This window comes from Phoca vitulina, unplaced genomic scaffold, assembly GCF_004348235.1.
Source record: "Phoca vitulina isolate PV1807 unplaced genomic scaffold, GSC_HSeal_1.0 scaffold4, whole genome shotgun sequence".
Lineage (NCBI taxonomy): Eukaryota > Metazoa > Chordata > Mammalia > Carnivora > Phocidae > Phoca > Phoca vitulina.
Genome location: NW_022589707.1, coordinates 16,491,540 through 16,511,036, shown reverse-complemented (window position 1 = coordinate 16,511,036; position 19,497 = coordinate 16,491,540). Strand labels below are relative to the sequence as shown.

The following is a 19,497-nucleotide window of genomic DNA, read 5'->3' as shown; positions in this document are numbered from 1 at the left end:
CTTTTCAGCAATTTTAATGCTCTGCTTAGAGTAAGCTGAAAATCAATCTAAAGGTGTTGGGGGGGGTTGTATTCTGAACATTCTCCTATCTAGGCCAGTCTTCTCTGTTTCAAATGCAGTGTCTTATCATCTGAGCCTGTTTAAGGCAGTCTGTTTTGAGTTCTTGCTTCAGTCACTTCAGTAGCCAGGTGCTGTGTCCTGAGATACGTGAGAAAAGGAAACTCCCAAGGTCATCCCTTGGGAATCCGGCATAGATAATTTTTGAGCTGAGGTCTGAGCCTTCATTTGGGGTTGTGTCTGGAATCTGTTGGTGGCTAGGGCATTGCGGGGGTGAAGACTATGTGGGAATGTTAGCAGATTTCATCGTTCCTGTTAGGCAATGACTGGATTCACTTTAAAGTATTTTCCCCGGTTCTTCCTGTCTCTTACCTATACATAGGAGATGGCCCACATTTTGCTTGATGCATTAAGTTATTGAGCTGTGTTATTCCCGTCCTTCCACTTTTAACTTTCTTGATAAGAAAAATGTATTAATTGCTATTTTCTTCTCTCTTTGTGTATATGTTATGGAGGGTTCTGGGTGAAGGTTGAGTTCACATTTAATTTAGTGGGAATTAGAATCTTAAATCCTGATTAACCCCTTTTGTTCTGTAGCGGTGTTTCTAAATTTGGAATGGGAAATCGTTTTTGCCTCGATTCACTCTTCTCTCTAATTTCAGGATGGCAAGCTTACCAAGGAGGAGATTGTTGAGAAGTACGATTTATTTGTGGGCAGCCAGGCCACAGATTTTGGTGAGGCCTTAGTACGACATGATGAGTTCTGAGCTGCATACAGAAGAACCCACATTTCTTCAAAAGTAATTTATTTTTACAGCTTCTGGTTTCACATGAAATTGTTTGCGCTACTGAGACTGTTAATACAAACTTTAAGACCTGAAAAGGTGTAATGAAAACCATCCCGTCCCCATTCCTCCTCCTCTTTGAGGCACTGGAGGAACTGTGCTTCTGAGGAACAACTCTAATTAGTACACTTGTGTTTGTAGATTTACACTTTGTATTATGTATAACATGGTGTGTTTATTTTTGTATTTGTTCTCTGGTTGGGAGTATGATATGAAGGATCAACATCCTCAACTGACGCTTGTAGGCAAATGTTAGCCCTTCACTCTTTCTCAACCCTTGCCATATAATTTTTGTAATTCTGACTTAACTAATTTTTTAAGCCTGAGATCAATAAGAAATGTTTAGGAGAGAGAAAAGGGAAAAAAATATACCCCACAATTATATTTAGAGAGACAACATTTAATCTTGCCTATTGAAAAGTATGTTTCATAAGTAGTAGGGGCCACATATTCCATTCAGTTGCTCTAAGTCCAGCAATTGATCGTGGCATTATCTGGGCAAGGACAGATTCCTGTGCTGTCAGAAAGCTTGGCTCGATTTGATTTCATTCAGTTTTTTTTCTTCCCAGTAAGACTAGCTGTTTGCTAATTTTGCCAAGCACAGCTGTGGTGGGAAGAGTTAGGGCCAGTGTCTTGAAAATCAATCAAGTAGTGAATGTGATCTCTTTACAGAGCTATACATAGAAACAGCTGGAAAACTAAGGGAAAAATACAAGTGTTTTCAGGGCACACACTTTTTTCTGGGTGTGCATCTGTTGAAGTACTCAAGACTTTCTTGCCTATTGAATCACTGTAAGTGCCCCGTTCAGCTCCTATTTCCCCAGGTGTTCCTAGGAATTAATCTTGCTTTCACTACATAGTTAAAATGTACTCCTTTCCAATTATGTCATTTCATTGAAAGTGCCTTTAACGAAAGAAATGATCACTGAATGAGGGTTCTCTTAAGAAACCCTGAGATGAAATAAAGAGATTATTTGGACCACCTTGTATGAAGCTTACAACCTCCCAATGTATTGGGGATTTTTTTTTTTTTTTCTTCCCTTTCTCTTTCAGACAGTGGTTAAATAGCAGTATTAGTTAGGAGCTTGGTTGCAGTGTTCTTATCTTGTGGGCTGGTTTCCAAAAACCACATGCTGCTGAATTTACCAGGGATCCTCATACCTCAGAATGCTAACCACTTACTACCAGGCCTATTTCTGTGTCAGCTGAAGAGCTTGAACTCAGACTCAAAGATGAGAGGGCCTACTGAGAGGACTCTTTGGTTTGAGGACCATTGTTCAACCTTCTTGCCTTTGACCCATCGCCCCCTCTCCCCGCTGCCCCCCAAAAAGTTTATCGTGGATCAGCAGATTGCCAATCCTTGTCAAAGAGAGGGACATTGTAGAAAGAGCTGAAGAAGCTGCCTTCTGTTCCCAACTCACTTTACCCATATTTTATGTAACACAAACTCTGTCTTTTTTGGTCCTTTTCTTACAGATGGACCTCTTTTGAGAAGAATTATTGTATTCCAAACTTTTTTAGCCCTCAGGTTACTAAGATAAATATATGTATATCTAACCTTTATTATTTCATGTATCTTTCTGGATAATACATTCAGTTGGTGCTGGGTGATTATTATAATCTGAACCTAGGTGTATCCTTTGGTCTTCCATGATCATGTTGAGGTGGACTACTTGGCCTGGCAAAAAGCCAGATTATCACGTAACTTGATCCTGGCCTTTGCATTGAGCTCTTGAGAGTGGATACACTCTTTTTAATCCCAATATAGGGGAATGTAAATTCTCTGCTCTCCAGATTCCCCATTTTTATCTTTAAGAAGATCAAAGATAATAATGTCAACCCAGGATTAGAGAGGGCACATCATGAACTGTGTGGCAGGAGAGCCTTGCAGCTCACTAGGTACAGAGAACCCAGGCCTGATGTTAAAGTTACGCACTTAGAAAGCAAACCTTCGTATGCTAAAATGGCAACTTCTGGATGCTGGGTGCTCAGCAGCAAGCGTACTCTAATAATCTCTAATGATCCCCCTGGATTATCTTTTTGGTTTAAGTCAAGCCTGAGGCTGGTGAACAGTAGCTACACACCCACATTGTGTGTTCTGTGAATGCTAGCTCTCTTGAATTTGGATACTGGTTATTTTTTATAGAGTGTAAACCAAGTTTTATATTCTATAATGCAAACAGGTACCTATCTGTTTCTAAATAAAACTGTTTACATTCATTGTGGGGTATGCGTATTCCTTTATTCTCTTAAGAAATGGAACTCTTACTTAGAATGATGGGTGCTGTAAAATATCAAGAAAAGGAGGTCTCCTAGAAGGCTTACCATACTCTCTCCCCATCCCAGAGAAGTTCTGCCTTCTCCCAGATTAGCTATTCCTTTTTTATTTCTGAAATCTTCTGGCGTCTTTCCCACTACAGCTGTAACCCCTCTTTGCTTCCCTCGGGCCATGTAACTGGAGAGGAGTCCAGCTGCTCATTACATAATTACCTGATACCAAACACAAGCCATTCCTGAATGTACACACAGCATTTATTCTTTTATTTCAAAAAGGCTCTTTTTCAGGGGGTGCAGAGGGGAAGCATAAAGTAAAAGTAAAACAGTTCTTTGAACATTTTGGTATAGTTCATAAATGGTATTAAGATGTGCACAGTCATTTTGAGAACATGAAGGGAATTAACCATTAACTTTACTAAATAATGCAGCTTAAGGCAGGTTTAGCCAAATTGGGTGGGGAGCACCTGGAATAATCCATCCTGGCTCAGGAGCTTCTGGACATGGCTGTCCCTGCCACAACTATAGGATTATTGGCAGTGATGGCATAAAGAAGTTCTTTCAGACTCGTATTTTGGGCCTACTCAAGGTTTTGGTTTTTTCTTTATATCTCTCCGATTTTTCTTTTTTTAAAGATTTTATTTATTTGACACAGAGAGATAGCACAAGCAGGGGGAGCAGCAGGGAGAGGGAGAAGCAGGCTGTCTGCTGAGCAGCCCGATTGGGGGCTCGATCCCAGGACCCTGGGATCATGACCTGAGCCGAAGGCAGCCGCTTAACCGACTGAGCTACCCAGGCGCCCTATCTGATTTCTAAGGTGTTTTAAGTTTGTTCTAATTCAGAATGTATCATCTCAGAACAGATCCTCAATAGGAAAAAAAAAATTACAAAGAAGGAAGATAATTATTATCCATACACTGAAAAATCCGCCATACTCCTGTATAGTTGCCTCATAAATCAGTTATCCAAGTGCTATGAATGATGCCACTTAGGAGTAAAAATTGAGTATTGTTGACATGGCCTTTGGAGTGGTCTAAAGTAGACCTGGTTGGAACAGTAGCTTTGTGGGTAGGAAAGGAATGGTAGGAAAATGGGAAGTGGACTCCCCGAATTGGCCATTATACCCTTCCCATCTTTTTCTGCATTTGTTAGTAGTTTGGTTTTTGAGAGAGAAAGAAGAAATTTCCCTAAATGTAAAATCCTAGTTGCTGCAAATAAGCCAATATGGCTCCTTAGTTGGGGCCAACTTGACTGGGAGAGACAGTAGAGACTTCTGTTTTCTGGGAGCTGGACATTTCAGAATCATCTGTCATGGACTTCCCACACACCATCTCCATGATGCAGGCTCGGAACTGGAAGGAAAGGACAGAATTGGAGATAGCCCCTTGCAGACCAGTACAGACCATTTCTTGCAGACATCAAGAAATGTGGGGAGCCAAGAGATCTCATTCTTTGTATCCCCAAAGCCTTGTGCAATGCCTTATACCCAGGATCTCCTCACGTGTTTTGTTTTTTTTTAAAGATTTTATTTACTAGAGAATGAGCGGGGAGCGGGGGGGCGAGGGGAGCAGAGAGAGAGAAACAGACTCCATGGGGGCACCTGGGTGGCTCAGTTGGGCGTCTGCCTTCAGCTCGGGTCGTGGTCCCAGGGTCCTGGGATCAAGCCCCGCATCGGGCTCCCTGCTCCGTGGGAAGCCTGCTTCTCCCTCTCCCACTCCCCCTGCTTGTGTTCCCTATCTCGCTGTGTCTCTCTCTGACAAATAAATAAATAAAATTTAAAAAAAAATAAAAAAGACTCCATGCTGAGCATGAAGCCCTACTCAGGGCTCTATCCCAGGACCCGGAAGTCACGACCTGAGCTGAAGGCAGACACTTAACTGACTGAGCCACCCAGCCAGGTGCCCTCCTCAGGTGGTTTTGAATACATCTTCCCAATCCTTAGAGCTCCTCCTAGGTCTACAATAATAGTCCCTACATATTTTGGCTCAGAGACTTGACTGTTGGTAAACCTCAAAGCAGCACCTGCCTCATCAAAACACTGAAAAGCAATGCCGGAGTAGGCCTGCCCACACACCCCACCATTATTAGAGGGTGCTCCCAATTGGAAAGAATTGCCAATTTTGTTTCCATCCAGAAGTTTTGAATCCGTCTCTGTAGACTGAGGAAACAAAATAGCTGTTAATAATTCTCAAAGCAGGGAGTTTGCCCCACAAGACAGGAACTCTCCTAGATTTATCTAAGTTTGGGTTTTTATTAGCTCAGATACAGGATTTGGGATAGGAGGCCACTTGGTACCTTCAGATGGTAAACTGTTAGAGATGTATGCATGTGTTAGGATTTCTGTGCTTTTGCATATGCTCCTGCAGGCTGGAAGCTGGAAGGGAAAGGATTAAGAACTTGTGAAGTGGAAGGACTAGGAATTTAGGGGAATGACTAATCTATTAGTTTTTCAAGAAAACAAAACCCTTTCACTTCTCATCCTGCCCTTTGGAGCAACCTGATTGTTAGGGCTCAAGTTCTGTTTTCTCTGGGTTCTATTACCTTGTCTCTATGACCACACCTGTCTCCCTGTGCTTACCAAGGGCTTTCCTTGTTCACCCTTAGAAACCTTTTGAGTAGAGTCCAAGGTGCTCTGAAGCAAAAGTTGTTGGTGAGAAAAGAACCAGGTCTTACGAACTGGAGTCTCATAGGAATGTAAATAGAGAGCTTTACCTGCTTATTCATAAAGCAGTAGATGATGGGGTTGTAGACACAAGCACTCTTGAAGAAGAAGGCAGGAATGGTGACAAGCCGTAGGTCCAGCCCGTGGTTCCGGTTGTTGACCATATCCATGGCCATCGCAGCATAGGGCGTGTAACAGAGACACAAGGAGCCCACCATCACTACCACCGTCCGGCTCACCTCCCGCTCAGCCTTCTGGGTTGAAGCGGACTCCTGTTGCTGGGCTGCGACCTGGGCAGCGCAGAGAGAAACATTCTCTTCTCCCTGGCCCTCAACTCCCCGCCTCTCCAGCCTTTCCTACCAGGGGGGCATCCACTCCAGTTGCCTCTCTTCTGTCCCAGCTTCTGGCCTAGTGCCTCTTGCTCTCCTTCCTTGAGGAAGGTGGGATGGAGAATGGCTCTCTGGTCTGTGACTTTGGAAGGGATCACATGAATCTCTTGCCACACGTTTGAGCAGAGAGGACCCCGCCCTACTCTTCACACCGTTTCATCATACTCCCTGCCCCCACTTCCTTCACTGCTTTCAATATCCCCTCTACCAGGCTGTGGACATTTCCAGATGTCTTCTGTTCTAAAGCACTCACCTGCTCTTCCCTCTCTTCCGGAGCCCCCTGACTCCCCTCCTCCTTGACCCTCACAAAAATCACTCACAGCTCTGAGGGCTCCCAGCAGCTGCGAGTAGGAGAAGCAGATGAGGGAGAGAGGCACACGAAGCAGAAGATGAAGAGGAACCAGGTATAGTACTCGCTGCGGTGTTTGGTGCCCACGGGGTACCAGTCGGGGCCACAGGAGCACTGCAGGCCCTCAGGGATGAACCTGCAAGGGACCAAGCACTCACCCACTGGACAAGCACTTGCCCACTGTGGGGCTCAGCACAAGAATGAGTGGAGTGGGAGCCGAGGTTCCTGGACCGTGCTCTCCACTTAGAGGATGCTCAAGGACTTCATGCAGGGCCGGTTTCTGACCTCACCGGCTGAGGCTATAGCAATCCCAACTGCAGGGTAAACGTTAGCACTTGCCTCCCACGGCCCTTGCCCTCAGCTACTCTACCAGCTCTTTAAAAGTGGAAGTCAGGGGCGCCTGGGTGGCGCAGTCAGTTAAGCATCTGACCCTTGGTTTCGGCTGTGGTAGTGATCTCAGGGTTGTGAGATCGAGCCCCGCAGCTGGTTCCATGTTCAGGGCAGAGTCTGCTTAAGACTCCTCCCTCTGCCCCTCCCCGACCCCTGTGCTCCCTCTCTCTCTCTCAAATAAATAAATAAATAAGAGGTCAAAGACTAAGGTTATACCCAACTCTTTCCACCCACATCAGCTTGAGCTCCTAGCTCAGCACCACAGCCCTACACTCTCACCGGCTCCAGCCAAAGAAGGGTGGGATGGAGACGCCAACACCAATGGTCCAGGTAGCCAGGACCACCATCAGCGCGTGCTTGGAGCTGAAGCGGAAGTTGCCGAAGGGCTTACAGATGACCATGTAGCGCTCAAAGGCCAGGAAGGCCAGTGACCAGCCTGTCACCAGACCTGTAGTGAAACACGAGGGTAATTGGGGTAGAAAGCCCCACCCAGCCTGGCAGGCAGAGTGGAAGACAGATGGTGGGGCAAGCATGGGGACTGATGGTTGGTGTGGAGTTTGGGACTTGGTCAAACTTCTAGTCCCAGCTACTTTGTACCCAATGATAAAGAGCACCAAACTCCTTTTCCCCAGGCTCCTCTTTAGGGGCCCACTCGAACCCAACAGTCTGGTCCCTGGTTCCAATCCTGGAGCAGTCCTTTGTCTCCCCCCAGTCTCCTTCCCCTCAGTACCTGCTGTAGGGGCCAGGAAGGCCTCCAAAGCACAAACATGGCGGCCAAAGATGAAGTATCCCTGACAGCTGGCGATGAAGACGCTGGAGACAGAGATGCAGTAGAGGAAGCCCCCCAGGGACACATTGACCAGAATATAGTTGAGTGGCTGTCGCAACTTCTTGTAGCGCAGGGTGGCCACCAGCACCGAGGCATTGAGTGGTGTCCCTGCAAAGAAGACAAAGCCTATGAAGACTGCCTGGAGGCGGAAGGCCCAGACAGGGGCAATGTGGTACTGAGGCCCATCCCATGGCCCCACCAAGGAGATGTTCTTGAACAGATAAAACTCCTCCTCCCCTGACATCTTACTCATGGGATGTCCCCACGCTCTCTGATTCCTCTTATAGATTACCGTCCCACCACCACTTCTCCCCTGCCCTCCAAAGCCCCTTTCGGGCTCCCTGAATGATCAGTACTGACCCTAAGCCTCCTAAGGACAAAGTTTTGAGATTAGAGATGTCCAAGCCCACACCTAAACCTCCTTTGTGGCCCCAAAGCCGATTGTGTGTTCTTGAGAGGATAAAAATATTGGGCTCAAAGAATCGACATGCAGTGCTGGGTGCTGGAATGACTAGGCGTCTGCTCACTGCAGCCTGGGGGTGCTGACCCATATTTAGCAGGGATGTGTCCACCACTTTGTGTGTGTGTGTGTGTGTGTGTGTGTGTCCTTTGAATGGAACTACCGAGGGTATGCCTTTCGGTTTGGCTTCTGGCGCCACTACATCCCTATACATTTCTGTGCCCATCTGCTCCTTTGTGGAAGGTGCCCCCTAAGTCTCCCTCTCCAGAGATCTTGGGCTCACAGCCAGCCTGGGAAGCAGCCTTGGGCCACAGAAGAGGCAGGGAATGGGGCGCACCCTGGGTGGGAGCACCTTAGTGAACAGCCTTCACAGATCAGTACGGGGGCAACTGGACAATGCTTGAAGTCTAAGGCCTCCCTGGCTGCCTCTGTTTCTTCATGTTGAGTCTACCCAGGAGGGTGTATTTTCTGCTCAGCCCACCCCCCCTCCAGACCTCAGCCAGGCTCCGCCCTGTGAATGTGTCCCCTGCCCCACCTCAGCGGACTGTGAGCACAGAGATCAAAGCGACGCACTTTGAATACAGGTAAGGGGAAGCGAAAGGGTGGCTCCTGGTGGCCCAGTTGTTTGTATCACATGAATCCCCCCACAGGGAAAAATTATAAACTAAATATGAAAAACGACTCCTGGAAAGCGCTATAAAGTAGCCCAAAGCAGGCAGCAACGGAAAGGACCCCGTCCTTGAATGAAAGGAACCATCTACATGGAAATGGATTATTTCCTGAGGGCACTCTGCCCAGGCTAAAGGGCAGGGGACAGCTGGGAAGTCCCAGCCTTTATGCCCCGAAGAGGCAGAGGACAGAGTCTGGGACTCCAGAGTGGCTGAAGATGGCAGGCGGGCCTCCTGGAAGGAAGGACGCCCCAGCAGAGGAAGACTCCCCCCCCCCCCCCAGTCGGAGGCTGCGGGCCGAGCTCTGCCAGGAGGAGTGTGGCAGGAGCCCAGCAGAAGGCCGGAGCTGGGGGTCTGACCGCTGAGCGGAGGCGCGGGCCGCTAAACAGGGCGGCAGAGAGAGAGTTCGAGACCGATCCCACCCAGGTAGAGGAGCGGGGCAAACCCTCCTGGCTTTCCATTTGAAACTCCAAGAGGCCACAGCTCAGGATAAAATCTGCGGCCCTTGGATCGTGAGCTAGAAGGGCTCAGAGCCGACTGGCCAGCCGTTTGCGAGAGACCGACGTCCCCTCGCACATGCGCGCACCGACGCCCGCCCGCCGCGGACCCTCAGCCGCCGCGGGGACCCCGGCGGAGGCCCGGCTCGCGTCCAGGAATTGCACGGCCCCTGGCTCTCCACTGGATCGCTGGGGCAGCTGGGCCTCTGCCCCGGGCAGGCTCTTAGGACCAGGGCCGGAGGCCATCTCTCGGGCCGTGTGAGGTCCTGCCTCCGTAAAGGGTTCCGACAGGAAGCCTCGGCTTGGCCTGCCGACCCAGCGGGTGTGGACAGAAGACACCCCAAGGCCCTCCCACTGGTACTACCCAGGCCAGGTAGCTGCACCTTTGGCCTCTTCTAGGTCCGTCCTGAAACCTTTCCAAGCAGTCCCTTCCCACCTTATTCTCCCCTACATCAGAGGGCGGGGCGGTGGGCGCAAGCTGGGAGCAGCCCAGCACCCGCTAGGATGGGCCAGAGGCCCAGCGCCCGGGGTGGGGGCGGGGGGCGGACAGCTCGGGCCAGAAAGAGCCTTTCCCAAGGATAGGGTCTTATTGGTACCCACGCAGGGGACAACAGATTTCCAGAGTCAGCGAAGCCATGGAGTAGGAAGCAGGAAGATTTTGAGGATGGGGCATGGGGTAAAGGTGAAGACTGAAGACAGGGGCGCCTGGGTGGCTCAGTCGGTTAGGCGTCTGCCTTCGGCTCAGGTCATGATCCCGGGGTCCTGGGGTCGAGCCCCACATCAGGCTCCCTGCTTAACGGGGAGTCTGCTTCTCCCTCTCCTCCCCACTTGTGCTCTCTGTCACTATCTCTGTCTCTCTCTCTCTCTCTCAAATAAATAAATAAAATCTTTAAAAAAAAAAACTGAAGACAGTTTGAGTACATTTAACATATACAGTGCCCTTTTCAAGTTTAAAGTCACTTTATTAATTGAGGAACATGATATACTAAGGCTTTACAGAAGATTATGTTAGTTAGGTATAGTTAGACCAGGATTTCTCCATCTCCACACTATTGATATATTGGATCAGACAATTCTTTGCTGGCGGAGGGGCGTGGCTGTCCTGTGCATTGTAGGATGTTTACAGCGTTCCTGGTCACTACCCGCTGGATGCCAACAGCACTGGCAGCACCTCAGTCATGATAATCAAAAATGTTTCCAGACACAAATATCCCCTGAGAGGCAAAACCACCCCCTGCCTCCTCCCGTCTAGTTAAGAACCACTGACTTAGATTTAGACGTATAAATGTCCGGAACAAAATGGAAAAAACAGTCAAGAGGAAATTTGTTTTTCCATTCTAATTGTCTAGAAAAAAGGAAAGTCCTAGAAAAGAAGAATTTTTTTTTAAGATTTATGTTTTCATTTGAGAGAGAGAGAGAGAGAGACCGCACGCATGTGAGGGGGGGAGGGGGGAAGGGGGAAGGGAGGCTGAGGAAGACGGAGAGAGAGAATCCCAAGCAGTCTCCACTCTGAGCACAGAGCCCGACGCAGGGCTAGATCCCACAACCCTGAGATCATGACCCAAGCTAAAACCAAGTCAGATGCTCAACCCACTGAGCCACTCAGGAGCCCCCAAAGAGGATACTTTTTGAAGAGTCTTAGCATTTTGGTTTGGTTTTTTTTCCTATTCTCTTTAGGAGTTTATCCATCTATACTCCCACCTTTTCCAGAAATAGTTTAAGGGAAGTTTGTAGGAATATATGGGACACAACAAGAAGTCATGAATCAAATGTAGGAGCAAAAGAAGAAGAAAGAGAACAACAGTGCGGAGTTCAAAAGTCAAGAATTAAATTGAAATATGACCACACATTCATCCTTTCTAGAAGCTACATATTTACATAATTCAGTGTCCAGAAAGCAAACGCAAACCAACTGTTCTTGGGATTATGACAGACAAGAATACCTCCCTAGGGACTATACAAAGGCGCCGTTGGTGTGATATAATAAACTATGTCCTCAAGAACATTCCCGAGCAGACAGAACAACCAGTTTCATAGGATTGGATATACTCCTGACTATTACCCCTCAATATGGACTCAACACAAAGCATAATTCAGAATTGGACATAAACCAGAACCATTAGGCTGGGTGCCAAATACCAGCTCCGGTGGGCTGCTCTGATCCAGAGGACATTTAGGCTCTCTGGAGGTTTGAAGTACATTTCCCTTTGCCTTCTCTAATCCTTGCTTCTCTCGGCTTAGAGTCCCATAATTTAATTTCTGTTTTTGAGTGGATTATAGATATGTCCAGGACTGAATATTCAAAAAGTACAAAAGAATGTACAGTGAAAAATTCACTTATTTCCCACCCAGTTCCCCTCTCCCAAGACAACCAGTGTTGGCTTTTGCTGTGTTGTCGATACATAGGAGGTGACAGTGAACTTGAGATGATGTGTTGTGACAATGTTGTCTGTTAAATATTGACCCATAAGAGTTCTCCAGACAAATGATGAGATAAGAGAAAGGTCTACACGCTGACGTGGATATGAGGAATCGTCAAAAGATTTGCCCGACTGAAAGCCACCCTCTCTTGGGAGGAAAGGGAGGAAGCTCCTAGAAGTAGAGCCAGGATTCTCCCCAGAGAATTCCATCTATGGCTTGTTAAAGGCAGAGACAAACAAGTCACTGAAGGCCTAAAGTCCTAGTGCCCACAGCAAAGCCACAGTAATTTTAGCCTGGGGGGAAGAATAGTGTATGGTAGGTGCCAATGGATTCCCACCAGAGCAGCGCTCCTCTCCCCAGACCCCTGCCATCCTGGGGGCATTAGGTGGTGTGCAGGGGTGTTTAATGGCTGTCTCAATGGTGAAGAAGGGATTACCGGTATTTAGTGGGCAGGACACTGTTCCAGACAGGCCACACAACGAAGAATGATCCTGCCTCAAATTTGAACAGCACCCCCAGAAAGAAGCACTGGCTGGAATCCAAGCCCCGTCTCATCCCTGAAACATTCTTAGCCCCTAGGAGACTGTCTTGGAGTAACCTCACTTCCTGGCACATCTACCAAGAGGAGCAATTTAGGGAATGTGTGCTGAGGTAATGGAATGACGTGTTGAGTGCGCTATTATTTATAAGCCAGTTTAGAGCTGGGGAACAGCTACCCAAAAAAGTCTCTTTGGTTTTAGAATAGATGAGCTGTTGCCTTTCTCCCTGGCCATGATTAGTTCGTGGAACCAGTTGTCTGGTCCAGCCCTCCTGGATGGAGACCATGAAACTCCCCTGGATACAAACGAATGCTGGCCAACCCTCTCTCTGAAGCAAGGGGCCATTCTTCCTGCTTATCCAAGAGAAGACTGGGTTCATGAGGAAGCCTGCTTAAAAGGATGGAAGGCAGGAGGTTTTCTTCAGGCTTATGGTTTCTACTTGGAGCCAAAAGACGAGGATTGACCTGAATGTCTGTTGCCGCTAGTGATTTTTTGTGTCCTCCCCTGAGACTTTTCTTTCACGTACTCACTCACTCATTCATTCCACAGACATTTGCTAAGTGATGTCTACAATAACAGTTGTACTGTGAAAATGAGATTAATTTGGTAAAGTGATTACACAGAACCCAGCGCATAGAAATGCTTGGGAGTCACTTGTCAGCAGGATTGCCAAGTGTCAGACACGAGGCTGGACCCAAAGACCAACAAGACAGGGCTCTGCCTTCTGCAAGCAAGCAGGGCTCGGTGGTGGTGGGTGGGGAGGAGGGGTGACGGATATGGTACAATGGAAGCACAAAACAGAGAGCCTGGCAGGGCCCACTGGGTTCTCCCACAAGACCCCAGTTTCTGAGCCTCCCCCTCACTCTCACTGGGGAAACTCCCAGCCAGAAGGAACCCACCCAGGCCACACTTAGCCTGTTAGCAGGTTTCTTCCTGCAGCGTCTCTGGGCAAGATGAGGAGGGCAGGCTGGGGTGTGGGAGGGAGTGTGAGTATTTACAGGATGTATTCCCATCTTTAGTTTTCTAGAAAGTCTGGGTAGCAGTGTCTACTGTGTTTAAAACAGGCTTTAGGTTTAGATAAATGTGCCTCTTGTAAGCTGAATGCAGATCAGTTTCCTTTTCTTACAATGGGGATGACACCTATTTCACAAGGTTGTTATAAGGCTGAATAAGATCCGCAAAGCACAGAACACACTACGTAGCTGGCCCATATTAAGCATCAAGGGGCAACTTTCCTATTGAGTGTTTTCCCCCCACCCTCATGTTGCTGTCATAATAACCCCTCTCCTCCGTACAGCATCTTACAGTTTGCAGACTGCCTTCACAGACATCGTCTTGCCTGATCCTCAAATTACCCTGCAAGGCACCCAGGGCAAGTGTTACTTCCCCAACTGACAGATGAAGAAACTGAGTAAGTCTGCAAATGTCTTCTAGTCCAGGTGATCTGGGTCAGTCTTCTGCTTCCTCATCTAGGAGGCTGATGATGTAGAGGGTTTTTTCTGGTGGTCTGATCATGAGGAAAGAAAGAAGGGTTGTTCTTCATGGGGTGCAGGCTCCCTCAGACCTGGGGCTCCCCTGGAAAGTGGAGGTTGCTGCACCCTGGCTTCTTCTCTGCCTTTTCTCACCAGCACCCCCACAAAGTCCACGTGATAGCCCCGGGGGAGAACCGGCTGGTCCTGGGGAAAGGACCCTGCCCGTAGCATCTGCGTGGCTCCACGGTGGGCCAGGGAGGGGCGGAGAGAGCCAAGAGAGAGGCAAAGCCCGCTGGAGTGCAGCCAGCCTGGGCTGGTTGCCAGCCTGGGAAAAGATTCCACCTCTAGGAACCATAAACTGCGCCTGCTGCTGATGTGGCAGGGAAGGCACATCTGGCCAAACATAACCATCAGTGGCTCGTTGGTCTAGGGGTATGATTCTCGCTTAGGGTGCGAGAGGTCCCGGGTTCAAATCCCGGACGAGCCCTTGTTTTCCTGATTTTTTTTCTTGTACCCCAACATACATTGCCTGCCCCTTTTAGGGTTGAGGCAGAAAGATGACCTAGTGGTGAGTGAATAAAGGACCCTAAAGACAAGCTGCCGGTCATTCTCCCCATTAGCAATGACCTGTATATGCCCCATTTGGACTCAGTGGAGAAAAAAACCCATTTTTTCCACTGAGTCCAAATGGGGCAGGAGGGGACTGGCATCAGGAGCTGACCTAGAGAAGGTTAAAGTCAAAGGGTTGCATTGTGTTAGGCAAAAAGAGCCTCTCAGAGGGCCTCATATGAAGAGTAAATGATCAGGACAATTTGGGGGGTGGGTCTGAGCCGGAGGTCAAGAAAAGACAAGCTCCTTGTATAAAACTCAAGCTATGAAATGCACTGGATTCGAAGTCCAAAAGGTAGGATTAAAGTTACAATTTTGAGTCTCAGTTTTCCCATTGGTAAAATGGGAACAGTAATGCTTATTTCTTAGAGTTCTTGGGAGGATTAAAGCAGAAAGTCTCAAGCCTGAACAAATGCTTATATTCCATCTGGATTTATGCTATTTACATGATGCTGAATCCTCAAGCAGAGAAATTAAATCTAAACCTGGTTTAGGACACTTGGAATACCATATAGCCCCACAGAAGCAAGAAAGAGCTCTGTCATTGAGGCATCTGGGTGGCTTGGTTGGTTAAGTGGCCGACTCTTGATTTCAGCTCAGGTCATGATCTCAGGGTCCTGGGATTGAGCCCTGTGTTGAGTTCCATGCTCAGTGGAGAGCCTGCTTGAGGATTGTCTCTCTCTCCCTCTGCTCCTCCCCCTGCTCATACTCTCTCTCTCTAAAATAAATAAATCTTTTTTTAAAATTAAAAAGAAAAGAAAAGAAAAGAAAGACCTCCATTGCAATGTTTCATAATCCAGGGCATATGGGACTCTCACTAAACAAACAAACACCTACTGAAGAAGAGTTCACAGTATCAAACTAGACAAGGAAGCAATCCACCATAAGGAAGAGTCAGCCGACACAACAAATAGGAGAATCAACATTCCAAGAACTGTGCATAAGAAAACAACATGAAAAACACTATATATTAAGTATACTTAAAACTATTAAAGACAATGGGGCGCCTGGGTGGCTCAGAGGGTTAAGCATCTGCCTTTGGCTCAGGTCATGATCCCAGGGTCCTGGGATCGAGCCCCACATCCCATGCTGAGCAAGGAGCTTGCTTCTCCCTCTCCCTCTGCCTGCTGCTTCCCGGGTGTGTACACTCTCTCTCTGTCAAAAATAAATAAAATTAAAAAAAGAACTATTAAGGACAAGAAAATAAACCATAATGAAAATATTGCACTACATAAAAAAACACCTTACTGAGGGAAAAAAATAAAACATAGGGAAAGACATACCATTGCAATTAGACTCAATGACCCATTAAGCAGTAGACTAGACCCAGCTGATAAGAGAATTAGTGAATTGGAAGATAGAGCTGATGAAATCATTCAAAATATGGATAGGGGAAAGTGATGAGATATGAAATACGAAAGAATAGTTAAAAGACACTAGTGAAAGCAGAAGACAGCATTAGCAACAAAAGATTGCAGAAAAACAAATAGAATATCTTCCAGAGGCCAAGAGAAAACTGTCAACCTAAAATTCTATACCCATTAAATTTCTATTTAAATTATATGAAATAAAGACATTTGAGAATGTTCACCAAAGACTTTCACTAAAATGCTGCTAAAAGATATACTTCATAAAAAGGGAACAAATAAGAAGCAAGTAGTGAAATGCAAGAAGGAATGGTGAGCAGAGAAATTTAGAAATATGTTGGTGAACCTAAATGAGCACTGAAAGCCAGTGTTAGTGCAACATAAATGGGTCCAACTGCTTTGTAGAGCAATTTGGCAATAATCAGTAAAGTTTAAGATGCACATATACTATGACCCAGAAATTCTACTTCTCGGTATCTACCTTAGAGAAGTGTTTACATATATACCCAAGACACATGCACAGCACTAACCACTAAAGCATTGTTTTCTTTTTATTTATTTATTTATTTATTTATTTAGTTAGTTAGTTAGTTGTTTATTTGAGAGAGAGAGAGCACGGGCAAGTGGGGCCAGGGGAGGGGCAGAGGGAGAAGGAGAGAAGCAGACTCCCTGCCGAGCGCCGAGCAGGAGCGCATACAGGCCAGTCTCCAGAAACTCTGAGATCATGACCTGAGCTGAAATCAAGAGTCAGACGCTTAACCAACTGAGCCACCCAGGCACCTCTAAGGCATTGTTTTCTAACATGGAAAACTGGAAACAGCCTAAATGCCTATTAGCAGAAGAATGGATAAATAAATTGTGGTATATTCAAATATTGAAATAATATTCAGCAGTTAAAATTCATTAATTGGAGCTAAATGAAACATGGATAAATGTTAAAAAAAATGTTGAGAGAAGAAGAAAGTTTGCAGAATTTTTATTTTTAAGTTATCTCTATGCTCAGTGTGGGGCTCAAACTCAGGACCCAGAGATCGAGGGTCATATGCTCTACCAACTGAGACAAACAGGAGCCCCCAGATAGATTTTTTAAATACACAAATCAATATTTTGTTGTTTGTGGATACAAAAGTATGAAGTGAAATTGCAAAACCATAAATAGAAGGGTTATCTCTGAATCAAATGTGGCAAAAATGAACAGTTGTTGGATTTCAGAAATAAAGGTAAAGGGGGATAAAAGGCTGCATCAATCCTCAGAGAGGATGATCTGTTGGGATGGGATTAGGGGGAGGCTGAGTCCAGAGTCCAGGGATTACAAGGATTAATTCAGATCATCCCCCTAAGCTGGTTATCTGGCTGGCATCCCCACCACTCCTGGCCCTTCAGATATGCATCCTTGGACCACAGTTCACTTCCCCCCATGCCTGCTAAGCCCTTACCTCCTGCCTCCTAACTTCACCTCCACCCTCAACCCAGTACTGATCTTGCCAGGATTTGCCCAAATTTGGGTCCTGAAAATAGACTGGTTCAGGTGTCTCCTGAATGCTCCCCAAATCAAGGGTGAGTGGTGACCTGCACCCCAGGAGCCAAGGAGAGATTAGTCCTAATACTCAGGATCAGAACTCCCTGAGGAGAGCCTGGATCACTGGAGGTCACAGTTGACAACTTCCTCTCCTGCCCCTCCCTCCATGAACCAAGAAGTCAGCAGTCAAGGTCAAATGTTAACAACTGAACTTGCTGGCTGAGCCAGGACTAGCCGGAGCTGTGGTTGGGCAGAGCAAATAGCCATTGGGCTTCCAACCTTCCAGCATGTCAGTCTCCAGAGCTCTATGTCCCCATCTTGACACCTTGCCACCCCCATGCCAGCCGTGTCTGGACAGGCCTGATATCTGCAGCAGACTCTCTGAATGGGGTCTTCGTGGGCTTGTTCAACAGCCTTTCCCCACAACTGGACCACCTTGACCACAGGATCTGAGGTGTAATCCTGTTCTCTGGGGAGCAAATGAAACCTCCTTGATCTGTGCTCCTCATCTCTCAGAGCACCAGGCTCAGGGTTTGAGAGGGAGGAAAAAAAAAGGAGGTAGGGGGGAGGGAAAGACTTATAGGGCAACATTATACTCAGTAGGCAACATTTAACTCTATGTGAAATCATATATTGAATGATAAGACAGCATTAACTGTGCAGTTGAGAGATTTACCTTTCTCATTTATTGTGTCAGATACTTTGTCAGATGCTGGAGATACAAAAATGACTAAGGTACTTCCCAATCTTCCGGAATTTGGGCAGACACAAGAGTAAAAACCTGACCGGGGCGCCTGGGTGGCTCAGTCGTTAAGCGTCTGCCTTCGGCTCAGGTCACGATCCCAGGGTCCTGGGATCGAGCCCCGCATCGGGCTCCCTGCTCTGCAGGAGGCCTGCTTCTCCTTCTCCCACTCCCCCTGCTTGTGTTCCCTCTCTCGCTGTGTCTCTCTCTGTCAAATAAATAAAAAATCTTTAAAAAAAAAAAAAAAAAAGAGTAAAAACCTGACCTTGACACCTGAAAGTGACAGGCGCTGCCCTAAGAGGGAAGGAGGAAGGGTGGAGCACAGCAGGCTTCTACTGGTCTAAGGGTGGGCATCAGGGAAGGCTGCTAGCGGTGACTCCCAACGGAGGGTTGAAGAATAAGTAGGGATGTCCAGGCAAAGAAGGGCCTCTGTCCTGAAGAATATGGAGGGCTTGTGAACCTGGAAGCCTGTGGGGGTGAACACAGACAATGTATGTCCATAACCTAGTGAGTGGATATGCAAGAAAAGGGACTGGTGTGTGTCCCTGGCTCAAGAATCTCCTAACACTTTTCTGGGTGTGTTGGGACTGCCTGGTTCCCAAGTGTGCCCACTTCTTTCCTGGCTGAGACCTGGAGAGATGTGAGAACAATTGCCTCCTCAAGATCCGGCACCCGGTGGTAGATGTTCCTTCAATGAGTTAGTGAAATAAGCCCTCTGGGTTTCCACATCTCCCTCGTGTGAGAGTGAAAATCAGTAGTGCCCACTCCGAACAGGCTACCGAGGCACGGTGGGTAGTGGTCGTGGCTCGAAGCTCAGAGGGTGTGGGGCCAGGTGGGAAGGGACAGTGGTGGAGAGAAGCGGTCTTCAGGCAGCGAGGGCTGTGTGGGGCCAAGGAGCGGCCCTCCTGAGACGGTCCCTGGTTCTGGCTTGGTGGGGGCGCGAGGGAAGTAGAGAGATCAGGGCCCTGCAGTTCACGTATCTCCGCCTTGGCTTTCCTTCTCCTGCCTTCACGCAGTCCTGGGACGCAAGAGGCCACCGCGCAGGAATGGGGCCGGCGGCCGGAGGTCCGCGCTGCCTGCGGAGGTGGGGGACTCGGGCCCTGCTCGGTGGGCGTATGTCTGCGCGTTTGGAGGAAACAGGACCGGAGGGTTCGTCCAGCTTTGTCCCCTTTCTCCCCCATCGCTGCGCGGGACAGGACGCTGACACATGGCCCCGGGGGTCCCCCCGCGCAGCCCACTCTGGGCAGGACCCTTCGCCAGAACCAGGGGATCTTGTGGCCACTCCTGGGGCAACCTCATGCCCCGAGTGGCTCCCGTCCTCTCCCCCTCTCCCACGCCCGGGTCGTGGGGTGTGTCGGGGGACGCGCTCCCTCGGCCTCTCCGCGCCCGCTCGCCGCCACCGGGTCCC

The 19,497-nt window shown here is 47.9% G+C and overlaps 2 protein-coding genes and 1 non-coding gene across 4 annotated transcripts in view; 2 read left to right on the top strand and 1 right to left on the bottom strand.

Moving 5' to 3' along the window:
• The window catches only part of CALU (calumenin), a 29,642-nt gene extending 26,520 nt beyond the window's left edge, over positions 1 to 3,122 (top strand). The window contains exon 7 of one of the 2 annotated variants that reach the window (XM_032401620.1): positions 720 to 3,122. In XM_032401620.1, the coding sequence (XP_032257511.1) occupies positions 720 to 824 (105 nt within the window). In that variant the 3' untranslated portion in view covers positions 825 to 3,122. The remainder of the gene's footprint in view (positions 1 to 719) is intronic. The other variant, XM_032401621.1, reaches the window with a different exon arrangement.
• A 1,082-nt stretch (positions 3,123 to 4,204) lies between these two features.
• On the bottom strand, positions 4,205 to 8,048 carry OPN1SW (opsin 1, short wave sensitive). The gene is given in 6 exon segments (XM_032401619.1): positions 4,205 to 4,528; positions 5,889 to 6,128; positions 6,548 to 6,606; positions 6,609 to 6,712; positions 7,246 to 7,414; positions 7,697 to 8,048. Coding segments are annotated over 6 exon segments (1,044 nt in total). The 3' UTR covers positions 4,205 to 4,408.
• A 6,219-nt stretch (positions 8,049 to 14,267) lies between these two features.
• TRNAP-AGG lies at positions 14,268 to 14,339 on the top strand. The gene has a single exon. It is a non-coding gene; the product is annotated as a tRNA-Pro (tRNA).
• Positions 14,340 to 19,497: the final 5,158 nt, after the last annotated feature.